Here is a 13615-nt window from a genome sequence, read left to right as displayed (position 1 = left end):
GAGGGGCAAACATAAATCACTCGGTCACGACATTTTCGCCCAAGAGCGAACCATGTTGGATGAAACACTTCATGTTCAACTTGGCGGTAATTCATGGTATCTACTATGTTCCAGATTTCCGCATTCCGCATTTCATCCTCTGAAATTGAAAAATCTCAACATCGTAAAAAACAAAATTAACAGAATAAGCAGAGGTCCTTAAACGCCATTTTCCAGATCCTTGACAACTGTATGATACAGCAGATAACGCCATAAGACAAGGCATATACATTCAACTAGCCATAGACCGACCACATGGTACCAACCAAATGCAACTCGGGGGAGAATCCCCACTCAGAACTTGAAAGTTGCTCATTTAATCTGAGTCGGAATCATCCTTCTTTCCTAGCGAGGCGCGCTTTGCTTCTTTGGCTGCCTTCTTCTCTGCCTTACGTCTCTTGCGCTCTGCTTTCTCTTCGGCCGTCTCGCCGTCGTGCTTCTTGCGCTTCTTCTTGTCATCATCAGCTGCAGCAGGTGTAGGTTCGGGTGCGGGTGAAGATGCAGCCTGTTTTACGGGGGTTTGAGCAGGAGCTTCGGTCATGGAAACATCAGCGGCCGATGCTGCTGCCGCTTCACCAGCTGGAGCGCTGTAGTCCTTGTACTCCGACGTCCACTTGGCCGGGGTTGCTTCGTTGGCTCGTCCGAACTTGTCCAGCTTTCCAGATGCCTTCAGCTTCTTCTTCTCAGTCGCAGTAGGGCCGAGACCCCATCGTCGAGGGTACAAGTCTCGCTCCATGATGCAACGCTTAACCTTGGCCACCACACCGTGATCACAAGACGACATCTCGACGGTCGACATCATGGCAATACCAAGAGCGATAGCCTCACCCTTTGTCGTCATTAAAACGACCTCCTCGTGGACTTCAATACCGTCCTCTATAAGAAAGAATTAGTATTAACATGAATTTAGTAACAGGAAAAAAAAAAAAAAAAAAAGGCCACGTACCATATCGTAGCAGACCAGGAATCATAAGTTTTGCACCGTAGCAAATAGCGTTGACAGTGCTGTCCTTAACCACGATTCTCTTGTACGACGTAAGAAGAGTCTCTAGGGGCGCGATAACCTTGCGAAGGTAGGATTCATCTCTGGTGTTGTCCATCATCCATTGGGCATCTAGAACGTCGTGAAGCGTTACAAGATCCTTCGTCTCGTCCATAGCACCACTTCGCACACGTCGGAGTTCTTGCATGTGGGCGCCCACACCAAGCAGAAGACCCATGTGCACGCAGAGGGTTCGAATGTAGGTTCCAGCCTCACAGCTAACCCAGAAAATACCGAGGTGGCGGTCGTTGTCGAACTCGATGACTCGGCTCTCGTGGATAGTTCGGATACGGAGCTGTCGCTTGACAGCGGAAATTAGGGGAGGTCGCTGGAAGAGAGCACCCGTCAAGGTCTCGAGGGCTCGGGAAAATTGCGCCTCGCCACCGGGAAGTTTGTCGTGTAATCGGATAACAGCGACATATTCTTTTCCAGCACCTTGTTGGGACTTGACTAATCGAGTGGCTCGGTCAATGCAGACGATCAAGCAACCTGTAACCTTGGGATCAAGAGTTCCACTGTGACCCGTCTTCTCAACACTAGATTTGTTGTTAGCCTCAATTGCCTTCCCACAAAGGCTCAAACACAAAATTCGTACCGTAAAATTCGCTTCACCCAAGCAACGACCTCGTGACTGGAGGGGTTTGAAGGCTTGTCAAGGTTGATCACACCTGAGCTGATGTAGGACTTGAGGTCTCGAGTTAAAGGTGAGCTGCCATTGGGAATGGGAGTGAAATGTCCAGTTCGGACGAGGACTGTTTATAATTAGGTCAGGGTTGCAAATTAAGCATTATTGAGACTTTATCCACGTACGCTTGTCGTAGTTCTTCAACAACAACGGCCATGTGCTCGTGTCAACAGACGGAGTGACCGCAGTTGGCTTGATAGAGAACTCGTCCTCCTTGGGCTTAATATCGTCCTTGGTTGCCATCTTGAACCTCTATTGTAACCGTCGTTGGAATTACCTGTTTGGGATATGTAAACTTTGTATGCGACGGTGTTGGCGTGGAGGAGATTTTCCAATGACAATTGCAAATTGGAAGTTTTGCCTCGGACGCCGGCTCTACGAATTGGAAGGGAAAAAAAATAAAATCGAAAAAAAAAGCTCCAAAATTTTTCTAGCTACTGGGCGGATGTGGGGAAGAATTGGCCCAGATTTGGTCCAATCAATAGCTCCAGCCACAAACTAGCGCCTAAATCAGCTTATCGATAGCATGCTTAGAGCCGAAGTTCTAGCCACCCAAATCGCTATCTCCTTTTTTTTAACCTTTATTGAAAGTTACGAGGTTCATCGCTGTTAATATATTTCGAATCCAAAATCGAAACATGCAAATAAAAACCTACATTATCAAGGTACATATAATGATTATATATGAAATCATTGCTGGATTAGGTCGCTTCTGTGACTACGAAGTTAACTAATTCTTATTAGGCTTAGCCACTTGAGCTTTGCATGAGACTAAATCGCTTGAGTGAACTACAAGAGGATATAATAGGGGGTTATGTACCTCCTGTCAGGATAGTAAACAGTTCTCCAAGCATGCCTTTATCTAAATAACTGATAAACTTCATTTCAGCGTCTAGTTCCATGAACCTCCAGTTTACCTGTTATCTACTTCGGAGCCTTGGTCTTCCCTGCATCCGAGCTACACTTCAACATCACTTCATCGGACAATCTAAGGCGGAGTTCCCTCGAATGTTCGTTCTAGACACCCTAAGGTTAGTTCACGAGCGATATTCGTAATTCTCAGAGCTACGGCTGTTCATAATCCATAAGAGGTATGTAATGAAATCAGAGAGAAGCCAACGATATTTAGAAACCGTTATATGTGAGCATACAGTACCTATCCAAGAGATATCAAGTGAAATTTCAATAGTAAACGTATTCAAGTAGGCTAGTTGTCCTAACCAACCTCCCGGTTTCCTGGATCTCTGGGCAGTATCGCACAGCTTTTCCATTGGGCCTCCTTCATAAATCATGTCTAGGTACCTAAATCCCGATGATCTAAGGAAATCCCGTCTGTTCCGCGATAATCTGGTCCCATTGTATCCAATCGTCTGACGGCATCTGGAGGGTGAGAAGATCTGGAAAATCGCAGGATTCAAAGGATTCGAAATTACCAAAGTTCCCGTCACTGCCTTGGGGTTGTTCTCCAGTATAGTCGAACGAATTCGGGGTAATAGGTTCAAAAATCACCTCTGGGCCCTTGTGTTTGGTTCGTGAATCTGAGGACACTTCGCGGCAGCGACGGATCCTCTCAATATAATCGGGCATTGCTGGTTCCGGGCGGCCTTCGGCTTTTACAGCTGCGGCACACTCGTTCCATACCTGCAACGTCCATTTCCCCAGCGCGGCGAATACGGGACTGGTGGACTCCTCGAACATCAGCGGGTAATACGAGTAGACCTCTCCAATCAGCCGCCACGCCCTGTCGACCTCGGGCCCCTTCTTGCGGTTCCGGGTCTCGACCAGCACGAAGAGCATCGTGCCCCAGAGGTAGCTGGTGCCGATCTGCCACATGTATTTCTCCATGTTGTTCAAGCCCCCGTGCATAGCGGTCAGGTATTCTAGTAGTTTCATGCAGTTGGAAAATACTATGCTGCGCTCGCTCTGCGGTATTTTAATAGGTCGGTTTAGCGACGACCGAGGACTGTGGCAGAAAACCCTCATCTTGCCGATTGATGATCTGACCATGATCGATATGAAAGTATGGAGGGAGTCTAATGGGTCGCAATACCGTAGGTACTTAGTCTCGAGATACTCTTCAATCTGGTTTATGATTCGGTCTTTTTCGGAGAAAGAAAGGTCTGTTCCGCGGAGTACTTCCCAGTGTGCTCCATTAGCAGATGCTGGCACGAACCTCTCCAAAGCCTTAAAAATCTCGCATCTGACCAAGCAGAATGTAATTGGAGTTATGCCGTTACGCTCCGTGGGTTCTTGGGTCATATTGGGGTTGAGGTCTTCGTCATCGACATTCAGCGGCATCTTGATATCCGTAGAAATAATATCCAAAGACGGCCTCGTGCCAAGTATTTCAGCCAAGCGAAAGTCCACATGGATAAGGTGCCACCAGAGCCTTCTCCGCATTTCGGTCTCGAAGGGAGATAGTCCCAGGAGTGAGCCGTCGCGATGCAATCCCATTTTGCGGGCTAGTCGGATCGCAACTCCTGATAAGACGAACAAGGTATCGTGCCTGTAACATTTCCTCGCGGACATCTGCTTGAGTTAGGAAAGGAAATTGGAGAAGTATCTCGATGATTATAACATACCATGAAGATTGCATATGCCTGAAGTGTCATTGGACTGGAAGTAGATAAAAACCCAGCATTCACTAACGCCCGCCGAGTCGCAAGTCTATAACGAGAATGGAGCACTGACTTCTCTATCCCAAAAATCTCCCGTGCTTCTTTATCCGTCAAGGAGGTTATGACTACGAAGTAGAAAGAAAATATCAACGCTTCCAAGCTTCTGGGTCGGTGGCCTTGGGGGTTTCGTGGCACGTCTGTTAACACGGTCCAGAAAGTAGGAATATGGAGTATTTTCATCAGAGGATCAACACGATCAACAAATATTTCCTTCATCTTTTCCAATGTTGGTAGAGAGGGATGTAGACTTGCGATATTATCGAAAGCGTAGCTTGGTTCCGACTCGAAGAAAATCCCACTTTCATGAAAATTAGCTTCATCCGTCGGCTCACCGACCTCTGGATGCTGAAACTAAATATCATTTAGAAAATGGTCGGTACTTGAAATAGAGAAGAGATGGCGGTTGCTACTTACTTCATCTCCTATCGTGGCCCAGGGCGTGCTAAGAAATAATTATTAAATGATTGGCCTACTAGAAGGAATTAGGGAACAACATACATATCAAAATATCTCGATGTCCCCTCTTTCGTTATAAGTTTCGGTTTACTCTCCTGAGACTTGAAGATAGGATCGCTATGACTTGGGCTTCTTGACCTAACCATCTCATCATCATTAGGATGAGACACCGTCGACTCCGAGTCGGAGTCATCTACTTCATCGGACGGTTCGAGCTTCGCGCCATACGATTTCAACAATTCCTGCAACCGCTTCAATTTCGCGTGGAGACTTTCTTTGGGCGGCTTTGTTCTCTTCCTCTTCCCTCGCACCGGGGCCACGTAGTCGCACGGCTTCTCGGCCTTGACGCAGTTGGAGCAGGGGTTGCGCCGGTCGCATTTGACCTTGCGCTGTCGGCAAATCACGCACGAGTAGCTTTTTAGATCGCCCTCGGCGCCGAGCGGAGTCGCTAACTTATACTGGGACATTATATTTTCTAAGACTTATTAATCATATGAATGAAAAAGAAACAGAGTAGTGTTAGCACATTGGGCAAAGGTGCAGGGCGGATGAGTTTAACAGTGATGATGCATGAATCTCGGTGCTCGGAGGCGAAAAAATGATTTTTTGGACCCCGAGCAGCGGATCCGGCCCCTGAGACGGTGTAGGTCCCCGTCTTATAGCCAGATTAAGGGCAAAATCCACCATCACCTTTGAATATATAAATTGCTACTTGATTCCTGGTAATTCTTCTCTTGATTGTCATTTTTTCATTGCGATATTTAGTCGAATTTATTCTTTCCAATTCATCATGTCATCGTATACGACAGATGGTGAAGAGAAGCCCCTTGGTGGCGCCGAACAGGCGAACCACAACCCGGAGATCCAAGAGTATCCCAGCTCTCAAAAGAGGATTGTCATTATGGTGGCACTGTATTTGGCAATTTTCTTAGTTACTCTGGTGCGCACTTTATACCCTCAATCCGAATTATTAGACATAGCTCACCATCAGTTCTAATCCAGGACCAAAACATCATATCGACGGCTATTCCTAGCATAACCAACGAGTTCAAATCTCTAGACGATATTGGCTGGTACGGGTCGGCGTATCTACTCACGATGTGTGGCCTCTCACTTGTCATGGGCAAGGTTTATAAATTCTACCCAGCCAAGCCTCTCTTTCTAGCTGGTTGCTTCCTATTCGAGGTTGGCTCAGCTATCTGCGGCTCTGCCCCTAACTCGACTGCTTTCATCTTCGGTCGTGCCATTTCTGGAATAGGGTCGTCAGGCCTGTTTTCGGGAGTGATGGTTATTCTATTCTACACCGTCCCGTTGCAGCAGCGACCAATCTACCAAGGTGCTTTCGGAGCCATCTTCGGAATCGGCTCGGTTGTCGGTCCCCTAATAGGAGGCAGCTTTACCGACAGGGTAACGTGGAGATGGTGTTTTTATATCAATCTTCCTGTCGGTGCGGTATCGATGATTGTCACTACGTTGTTCCTACACTTACCCAATCAGAAGCTTGACGCAAAGGCAACAGGTTGGGTTGAGAAGGTCAAACAGCTAGACCCTATCGGCAACCTTATCTTCCTTCCAGGAATCGTCTGCTTGATCTTGGCTCTTCAATGGGGAGGGACTGTATATCCTTGGAACAGCGCTCGCATCATCGTCCTTTTGGTCCTTTGCGGTGTTCTTTGCATCGCCTTCATCGGTGTTCAGGCTTGGAAGAAAGAAGGCGCATCCATTCCCCCTCGTATCATCAAGCAGCGTAGTATCGTCGCCGCCCTCTGGTATGGATTTTTCAATGGTTCCGGAATGATGGTCTTGACCTACTATCTTCCTATCTGGTTCCAAGCGATCAAAGGCACCGATGCCATTGGTTCTGGAATTATGATGATTCCTATAGTCCTGTCAACAGTTATCGGCTCTATACTGGCTGGCGTCCTAGTCTCTAAGCTTGGGTACTATTCCCCTTTCTTCCTAATCAGTTCCGTCATGATGCCAATAGGGGCTGGCCTTTTATCGACGTTTACTCCATCCACCAGTGAGGGGAAGTGGATCGGCTATCAGATAATCTTCGGAGTTGGTCTTGGGATGGGAATGCAGCAGCCAATGAATGTTGTGCAAACGGTCTTGGACAGGCCAGATATCGCAACTGGGACAGCAATCGTAACATTTTCACGCTTCCTCGGTTCATCTATATTCCTGCCAGTTGCCGAGAACATCTTCCTGAACAGCTTCATTTCAAAACTCTCTAATATTCCCAATATCGATCCTAGTTCGGTTACCGGAAGCGGTGCCACTGGACTGAGAAACTTGGTTTCTGGTAGTGAGCTGACGACCCTTCTCTCCGACTATAACGCAGCGATAGTTGATGTCTTTTATATGGTGATAGCGACAAGCGGCATTACTCTATTCGGCAGTATTTTTGTGGAATGGCGCAGTTTAAAAGCCCGCGCTCAAGAACAGGGCGGTCAGAATAAGCTAGGGGAGCCAGCAAAGGGTCGTGAATCTGTGTAACTAGTATTGCTGTAGATTATATCTCTCTCATCATCCTATACACATCTTACCTCTAATATATCACTTAAAGGAGCTATGGTCTTGTCTTCTATGGAGTTTCTAGAACATCGGAAATGGATCTTATCTGGCTTAGATAGAGTTAGGTATGTACAAGGTCGGATTAGAATATGAGTAGTGGACGAGAAGCTTCTAAGGCGTGGACTTAGAAGATAGGATAGACAGTGCAGCGATTATGTTTAAAAGCATAAAGTAATTGGACATGCAATCGCATTGTAATTTAGGTATATCTGCAGAGATTATCATCCTAAGTGAAGTTAGGATGGAATGGAATCTGCATGCTGCCGTAAAATGCATGCCCTATATGCATCGCCCTGCTTGCGTTGCATTGGAGCTGAAATGGTAAACAAAACCTAGGCATCCTACTTCATCCCATCGCTACTGAGTCCAGTAATGACCTTCTCCATATAAAAATGCCCCAAGACCATCGTAAGTCTAGTTATGACTTGAGCATACACCTGGAATACCTAGACTTACACCTGCAGCTTATTGTAGGCTCCAATTACCCAGAGATGCGCCCTTCGAATTAAGACCTTCTTCCCCAGGGAAAGGATGGGGTGGCTTCGCTACGAGATTGATCAAACGGGGAGACCAGATATTAACAGAGAAACCTCTCTTCGTTATTCCGAAATCATCTGAATACATCATAGACAATGATATCTGGGCAACAATCGCACGGCTGACGCCAGTTGGGAAATATCAATTTTCTCTTCTTCGTGACAACGCCAATGAGCCTTTCAAGAGAATCAACGAGGCCTTCGCCGAAAACTCGTTTTCTCTTTCTGTTTGCTCAGGCCACGGCCTGTTTCTGCTCCATTCGCGCTTCAACCATTCCTGCATACCTAACGCCAAAGTCCCTGATCCCACCGGCGAGGTTATCGCGTTGTTTGCGATAAGGGACATCATGCCTGGAGAGGAGATCACTTTCTGCTACAATGCCGACTTCCAGTGTAGGACAAGACGCGAGCGTCATGAAGCCCTGCGTTTCGCCTGCAATTGCAAAGCCTGTCTGCTCGGCACTCCCTTTCAACGACTCAGCGACGCGCGACGAAAAATTCATGCGTGGATTGCAATACCTTACGCTCGGTGTCGACATCGATGGGAAGAGACAGAATTCATCATCTCCAATAATTGCCGACCCCAAACTAAAACAAGCAGCAGAGGATCTAAGCGTTCCTCTTTCCAATAGACTTATATATTTACTTTTGACTCTATATTTATTCGACGAGGAGGGTCTGCTAGACCATTTGCAGAGAGAAAGGCTCGAACCCTCCATAGTGACAATCACTTCCTTATTCCAGACGGAGACCAACGCCAAGATTGTCAAAATTGCTATGGCCCAAAAGACTTGGTTGGGAAAGGTTCTTGTAGCGTTCAGGCTCTATGGGCGATACGATGCTGCTGACGAATCTCTCCCCGAGTTGCTTCGGATGCTAAGGAACAGTAAAGGGGGTTGACTTTGACGGTTTTCAGAGGTCCGCTATGTGATAATAAGACTTTTACTGCAATTTGAGTGAAGATTGAACATTGGCGATTCGTGGGGCATAGCACCTAGGGTTATTCAGATGAATATATCCCCTTCATCAATTGTGTAAACCGATTAACAGCAAAATGAACTACTATGGTATAAAAACCCCCCGTCATCAAATCAAGGACGTAACCCCCTTAAACATGGTATATTATAACGTACATCCACCTAGATGATCAAAGAAATTCAGCGTAACTCATTAAACGCGCACTTTAGGTATCTCATCGTACACCACAACTCCTCGCTGGTATCATAAAAGTAAAAAGATTTAAGCCGCACCGGATTCAGTAGCACCACATTGTAGATAATCGCATTTTCCTCTTCTTTACTCTTGCGGGCTTTCCTGGGATCCCGTACTGCGCCTCCCGTAACCAGGATGGCCTAGTATGGGTGGGTTATAGGCGTGCGCCGGTTGTATCGGATGGCTGTTTTCGTAACCGCCGGCACTGTTCAAGCCCTCTTGCAATTCATAACCGCCATCTCCAACCGGTGAGGCCTTTTCCTTCCCCTTCCTATCGCTCCACGGAGAGTAGGCCTCGCGATCGGGGCTTATCGCGATACCGATGTTGTTGTGCGACTTCTCCACCGGCCACGCCATGTTGCTCGGGCCCTCGAAAGCGCTTACGGGGCTGTTATACTGCGAAGAATATGGCGAGAAATAGGGCGGGAACGTTGTCTGCGTAGCCGCGCTGATGGGCGAGTCCTCCCAGCCTCGGAGGGGCTTCTGGCTGACAGGCGTCTCGTACATTTCTCCACCGCCGTGAGTCGAAGGCCAGTTCTTGGCGGTTTGCTCCCGGCGACGGAGATACGCCTTTCTTCGCCGTTTCCCGTTGAGAACGACCCCACACCCAAGGATAACTAGAAGAACAACAATTCCGCCGACGACGATACCGGCAATGGCCCCGGCGTCCAAGGGGCCCTTTAGGCCTGGCGGAGCGAATGTAGCTGTTGGCGTAGGTTCTGTTACATTTACAACATCCGTGGAAAAGATGTTGCCTTGCAAGGGGAGGGTGGCTGGTGGTTCAAGCCTTAGCCTACAGGCGCCATCTAAGATTGATATATCTGCAATGAGATAAAATTTAGCTTTAGCTTCGAATATGGCGAGAGATATGAGAAATCATACAGTTGTTAAGATAGTTGCTATTGGACGACGAAGTCAGGCAAGCGTGACATTTATCCAGATTATAGTCGGTCCACTTGTCGCAGTAGTCATATATTGAACTACTGGAAGTAAGATTTCCATATTGTATCGCGCTTTGAATGTTACCGCAGGCGAAACTGCTGAGGTTAGTATCGATATGAGAGAAGAGGCGATGGATACGTACGAAGTGATGCAAGGGTTCGTTGCGGCCTCGAATAGACATACATTTACAGCATATCGCATATTATCTAACAAGATAAATTAATACTCAAAATACCTAACTGTGGCGCATATGAGAGGGATAGTGAATGAAGACTTACATAACATATACTGTAAGTCCGATTTATTCTGTGCCCCATTTGGTGTTGTGTATGAACTTGTTGACTCGCAACCGATACAGGCTTGGTAGACTTGGCCTGGGGATGAGAGACTGTATGCCGAATCATCGCAGACTATCATATCGCTTGTTGTCGAGCTAAGCACATTGCCGCATTTTGTCCCGCATGGTGATCCATCTGCGACGAGCAACGCAGCCGACGCACGCCAAAGGGCAGCGAAGGACAGAATTCGAGAGGTTGCCAACATCTTTGCTCGCAACTTCTGTCTATAGTCGAAAAATTGCCTGGTGTCGAAGACACAAAGACTTGATAGAAATTCTACCCGAGATATCGAGTTTGTTTGGTAGAGGTTATGCAGCCAAGATAAGATTTTCGGAGGGTCCAAGCGAAATTGCTGAGCCGCAGACAGACGTTCAATTATAAAATCTTTGATGCCCTACTCCAAGAGAAGGCTCTCCCTCAACTGGGAAGTAAGGGAGTAGTGAAGGCGCTTCGTCAATGTGGTTTCATCACTTCTCAATTGAAGCCGTCTCAAAAGAGAAGACTGTAAGCGCGTATGTCTTTGAGATATTTGGTTCGACCGCCTCATCGGATCGACGCACATCAGCTCACCAGATCCGTTTAGTGGGAAAAAAAAAAAAAAAAGAATAGTCGGCGGAGTGATGCAAATCATTGAGGAGGGGGCCGTGCAGAGGCCATCACCCATCGCAACTCGATAGAGTCGGAGGATCGGGAGTTTGCCACGGCTGCATGGGGTTAGGTATGTCTGGGGGGGCCAGAATCCAGGGGAGGGAAAGAAAAGATCCAATGGGATATTAGAGCACGTGTATTGACACTGGTTCCGGATGCAAGATCCCCTGCTCGTGGCACCTTACCGGGTGGAGATTCGAAGGAAGATGGCTTCGGCTACGGCTGTTTATTGGAGATCAAAAATCGCTCCGCTAATAACTTCGTCCAATCGCCGAGTAAAAGAGCGTCACTCGACATGTCCCCCAAATCATCGATCCACCGAGAATAACCTCAATCCGGATGGTGCTTGTTTCTTTTGAGTAAACGGACGTCTCGTCACATAGGGCACACTCACCTTAAGTACCTAACGTAGTTAATTATCGTGTAGTATGCGACCTTGTTGGCTATCATGACCTTTACAAGTTTGGGGCCTTTTGGGGGCCGCTTTCATGTATGCAATGCGAAAATGGCGACAACCCGAGAAATTAGCCGTATCGGCTTGGCATGCAGGAAGAGTATTTGCTAATCTTACTACGATTCTATTGTGATGTACACATCGAGCATCCATCATGACTGTTTCCTTGAAGCCACTATAGGTTAGGTATTCTCACCTGGCGTATCAGGCGAAGGATTCACACGAGCGAGCCGCGAGGAAGTATTCTGTATGTCGGGCGACCCGAACTGTCGGGACTTATTGACGAAGCAATTGAAAGATTCATTCGCCGTTATTCTACAACGGGCCTCGGAGATCCTACCCTCCCAAGCGCCGGTACTACGTAGCTAAAAGCAAACATTTGATGAAGAGCGGCTACCTAGACACACATATTATAATGTAACAACGGGCATAATCCGTCGGCCTACAGTTCACTTTGACGAGGTGGCATAGCCTGACTCTGGCCGAGACGGTATGCCGAATAATCGGATATCTCATACCGAGCCGACTGTATCGCATGTCTCTCCTGAAAACGATTTACCTGTGAGCTTAAGTTAAGCGCTAGCTGAGCATCCTAGAATGGGAAGGTCTCATCAGCTAGACCCAATAACTCGACAATCTTGCAGTTTAGATATTTCAATCTTGCACCAACATGCATATAGACCCTCCCCAGAAGAATGTGAAAATGTCAACTTGAAACAGAAATGTTGAGTAACGCCGCAGTGCCTTAGCACGTATCTGGATTTAATAGGTTGCACACTGAGAGGGAGTGAAACGAATGGAACATGTGAAGCACGCTTTGCCCCGAAGATCCTGAGCAATCGGCAAGCCGAGTATACAAACCCGTTACAAAACATTACGCTTTCCGATATGTTTATACCTATGTGACCCCCGGCCCTGTTTAGGAATTTCAATTCACATATCTTCTAAAATTTTGCCACTTCATAAATTCTCTCTCACTTTTCAACATACCGTGGTAGAATGATAGCTCCTGCTCTCTATCCCTGCGGGGCGTAAGGCATAAGAGACTATTTCAGCTTCTGTATCGAGCTTGTTGAAGAGCGCGACAATATACCAGCTGACCTACTCCCTCTGAGGAGTATCAACTATAAGAAAAAGAGAAGAAGAGTTCAATGGACCAAGACAGATTGACACTTGGTAGGAATGCCTAGGCCCTAGGCACTTCGTGGACAGTAATGTCTCCACCCCTATTTATTCATATAGAGGTGTTACATGGAGCTGATATATAGTGCTAGCTCTCCTTGATCCCCTTTCTGATCACATAAAAGGGCGGCGCTGTGGAAGTCTCGGTAGCTTCATTTTACTACCCATGCGGAAAACAAGCCTTCCCAGTAGCTCCTAATGGAGCTATGTAAGAGAAACCTATCACTGGACTTTGGACTGCATCAAAACCATTTGTCGTTTTGCCCGACAGAATTATCGCTCAGTAGTCTATGTCACGATGTTAGCACACATGAGCTGGCTCGATACCGCAATGATCATGGATACGGGAGAAACGAGGAAGTTACCTATGCGCCTAAGCGATACCACCTAGAAGATCTCTTATGTCGCCCCACTGTCGCTTTGGCCAGTGCCTCTTCCACCTTGTTTCATTCCTTATGGAGGGTAGGACGACGATAGTGGGACTGAACCTTTCCTTCTCAAGCGAGATAAAATCTTCGATTATGCTTGTGCGTAACCTCCCCTACATAGTTGACCGGCAAGTAATACTTCAGCTAGTGGGCTGTATCCCCTCAAAGGTTTATAATAGGTTTAGCGGCTAACATTCGCAGATATGGCGACAATGAGGCCTCGTGTACTTTTCTAGCTACCTACCTAAAACTAGGCCCGATGGATTTGATTTGGAGTCCTATACGAACCCTTTGCCTCATAGTGACCGCCGCGAACCTGTCTTAAATAGACAACATATATCGTTCCTTGCCAGCCTTATGAAAGATAACGGAAGCTTTGGCAACGATACCACGAAGAT

General features: G+C 47.1%; 5 protein-coding genes across 5 annotated transcripts; 2 read left to right on the top strand and 3 right to left on the bottom strand.

Moving 5' to 3' along the window:
* Nucleotides 1-68: 68 nt before the first annotated feature.
* Nucleotides 69-2141, bottom strand: F4812DRAFT_427292 (putative rRNA pseudouridine synthase). The gene is made up of 4 exons (XM_047934089.1): nt 1892-2141; nt 1677-1833; nt 986-1617; nt 69-915 (listed from the first exon to the last, which is right to left on the bottom strand). The coding sequence occupies exons 1-4, from the start codon at nt 2007-2009 to the stop codon at nt 356-358; spliced, it is 1467 nt and encodes a 488-aa protein (XP_047790878.1). The 5' UTR covers nt 2010-2141; the 3' UTR covers nt 69-355.
* A 230-nt stretch (nt 2142-2371) lies between these two features.
* F4812DRAFT_427290 (putative C6 transcription factor) lies at nt 2372-5598 on the bottom strand. Its single transcript, XM_047934088.1, has 5 exons — nt 4943-5598; nt 4859-4886; nt 4349-4795; nt 2512-4295; nt 2372-2432 (listed from the first exon to the last, which is right to left on the bottom strand). The coding sequence occupies exons 1-4, from the start codon at nt 5365-5367 to the stop codon at nt 3084-3086; spliced, it is 2112 nt and encodes a 703-aa protein (XP_047790877.1). The 5' UTR covers nt 5368-5598; the 3' UTR covers nt 2372-2432; nt 2512-3083.
* Nucleotides 5599-5690: 92 nt separating this feature from the next.
* F4812DRAFT_471098 (major facilitator superfamily protein) lies at nt 5691-7461 on the top strand (the record flags this gene model as incomplete). The annotated part of the gene is made up of 2 exons (XM_047939051.1): nt 5691-5840; nt 5903-7461. The coding sequence occupies 2 exons, from the start codon at nt 5691-5693 to the stop codon at nt 7397-7399; spliced, it is 1647 nt and encodes a 548-aa protein (XP_047790876.1). The 3' UTR covers nt 7400-7461.
* Nucleotides 7462-7869: 408 nt separating this feature from the next.
* Nucleotides 7870-8913, top strand: F4812DRAFT_458990 (SET domain-containing protein; the record flags this gene model as incomplete). Its single annotated transcript, XM_047937459.1, has 3 exons — nt 7870-7885; nt 7942-8341; nt 8406-8913. 3 exons carry the CDS (start codon nt 7870-7872, stop codon nt 8911-8913), a joined length of 924 nt encoding a protein of 307 aa, XP_047790875.1.
* Nucleotides 8914-9111: 198 nt separating this feature from the next.
* F4812DRAFT_373457 (uncharacterized protein) lies at nt 9112-10804 on the bottom strand. The gene is made up of 4 exons (XM_047931957.1): nt 10446-10804; nt 10310-10373; nt 10108-10262; nt 9112-10046 (listed from the first exon to the last, which is right to left on the bottom strand). The coding sequence occupies exons 1-4, from the start codon at nt 10708-10710 to the stop codon at nt 9310-9312; spliced, it is 1221 nt and encodes a 406-aa protein (XP_047790874.1). The 5' UTR covers nt 10711-10804; the 3' UTR covers nt 9112-9309.
* Between the last annotated feature and the right edge of the window lie 2811 nt (nt 10805-13615).

Source organism: Daldinia caldariorum, assembly GCF_022478825.1.
Source record: "Daldinia caldariorum strain CBS 122874 unplaced genomic scaffold F4812scaffold_7, whole genome shotgun sequence".
NCBI lineage: Eukaryota > Fungi > Ascomycota > Sordariomycetes > Xylariales > Hypoxylaceae > Daldinia > Daldinia caldariorum.
The sequence above is the reverse complement of the archived record's forward strand: the minus strand, read 5'-3'. Positions and strand labels throughout refer to the sequence as shown.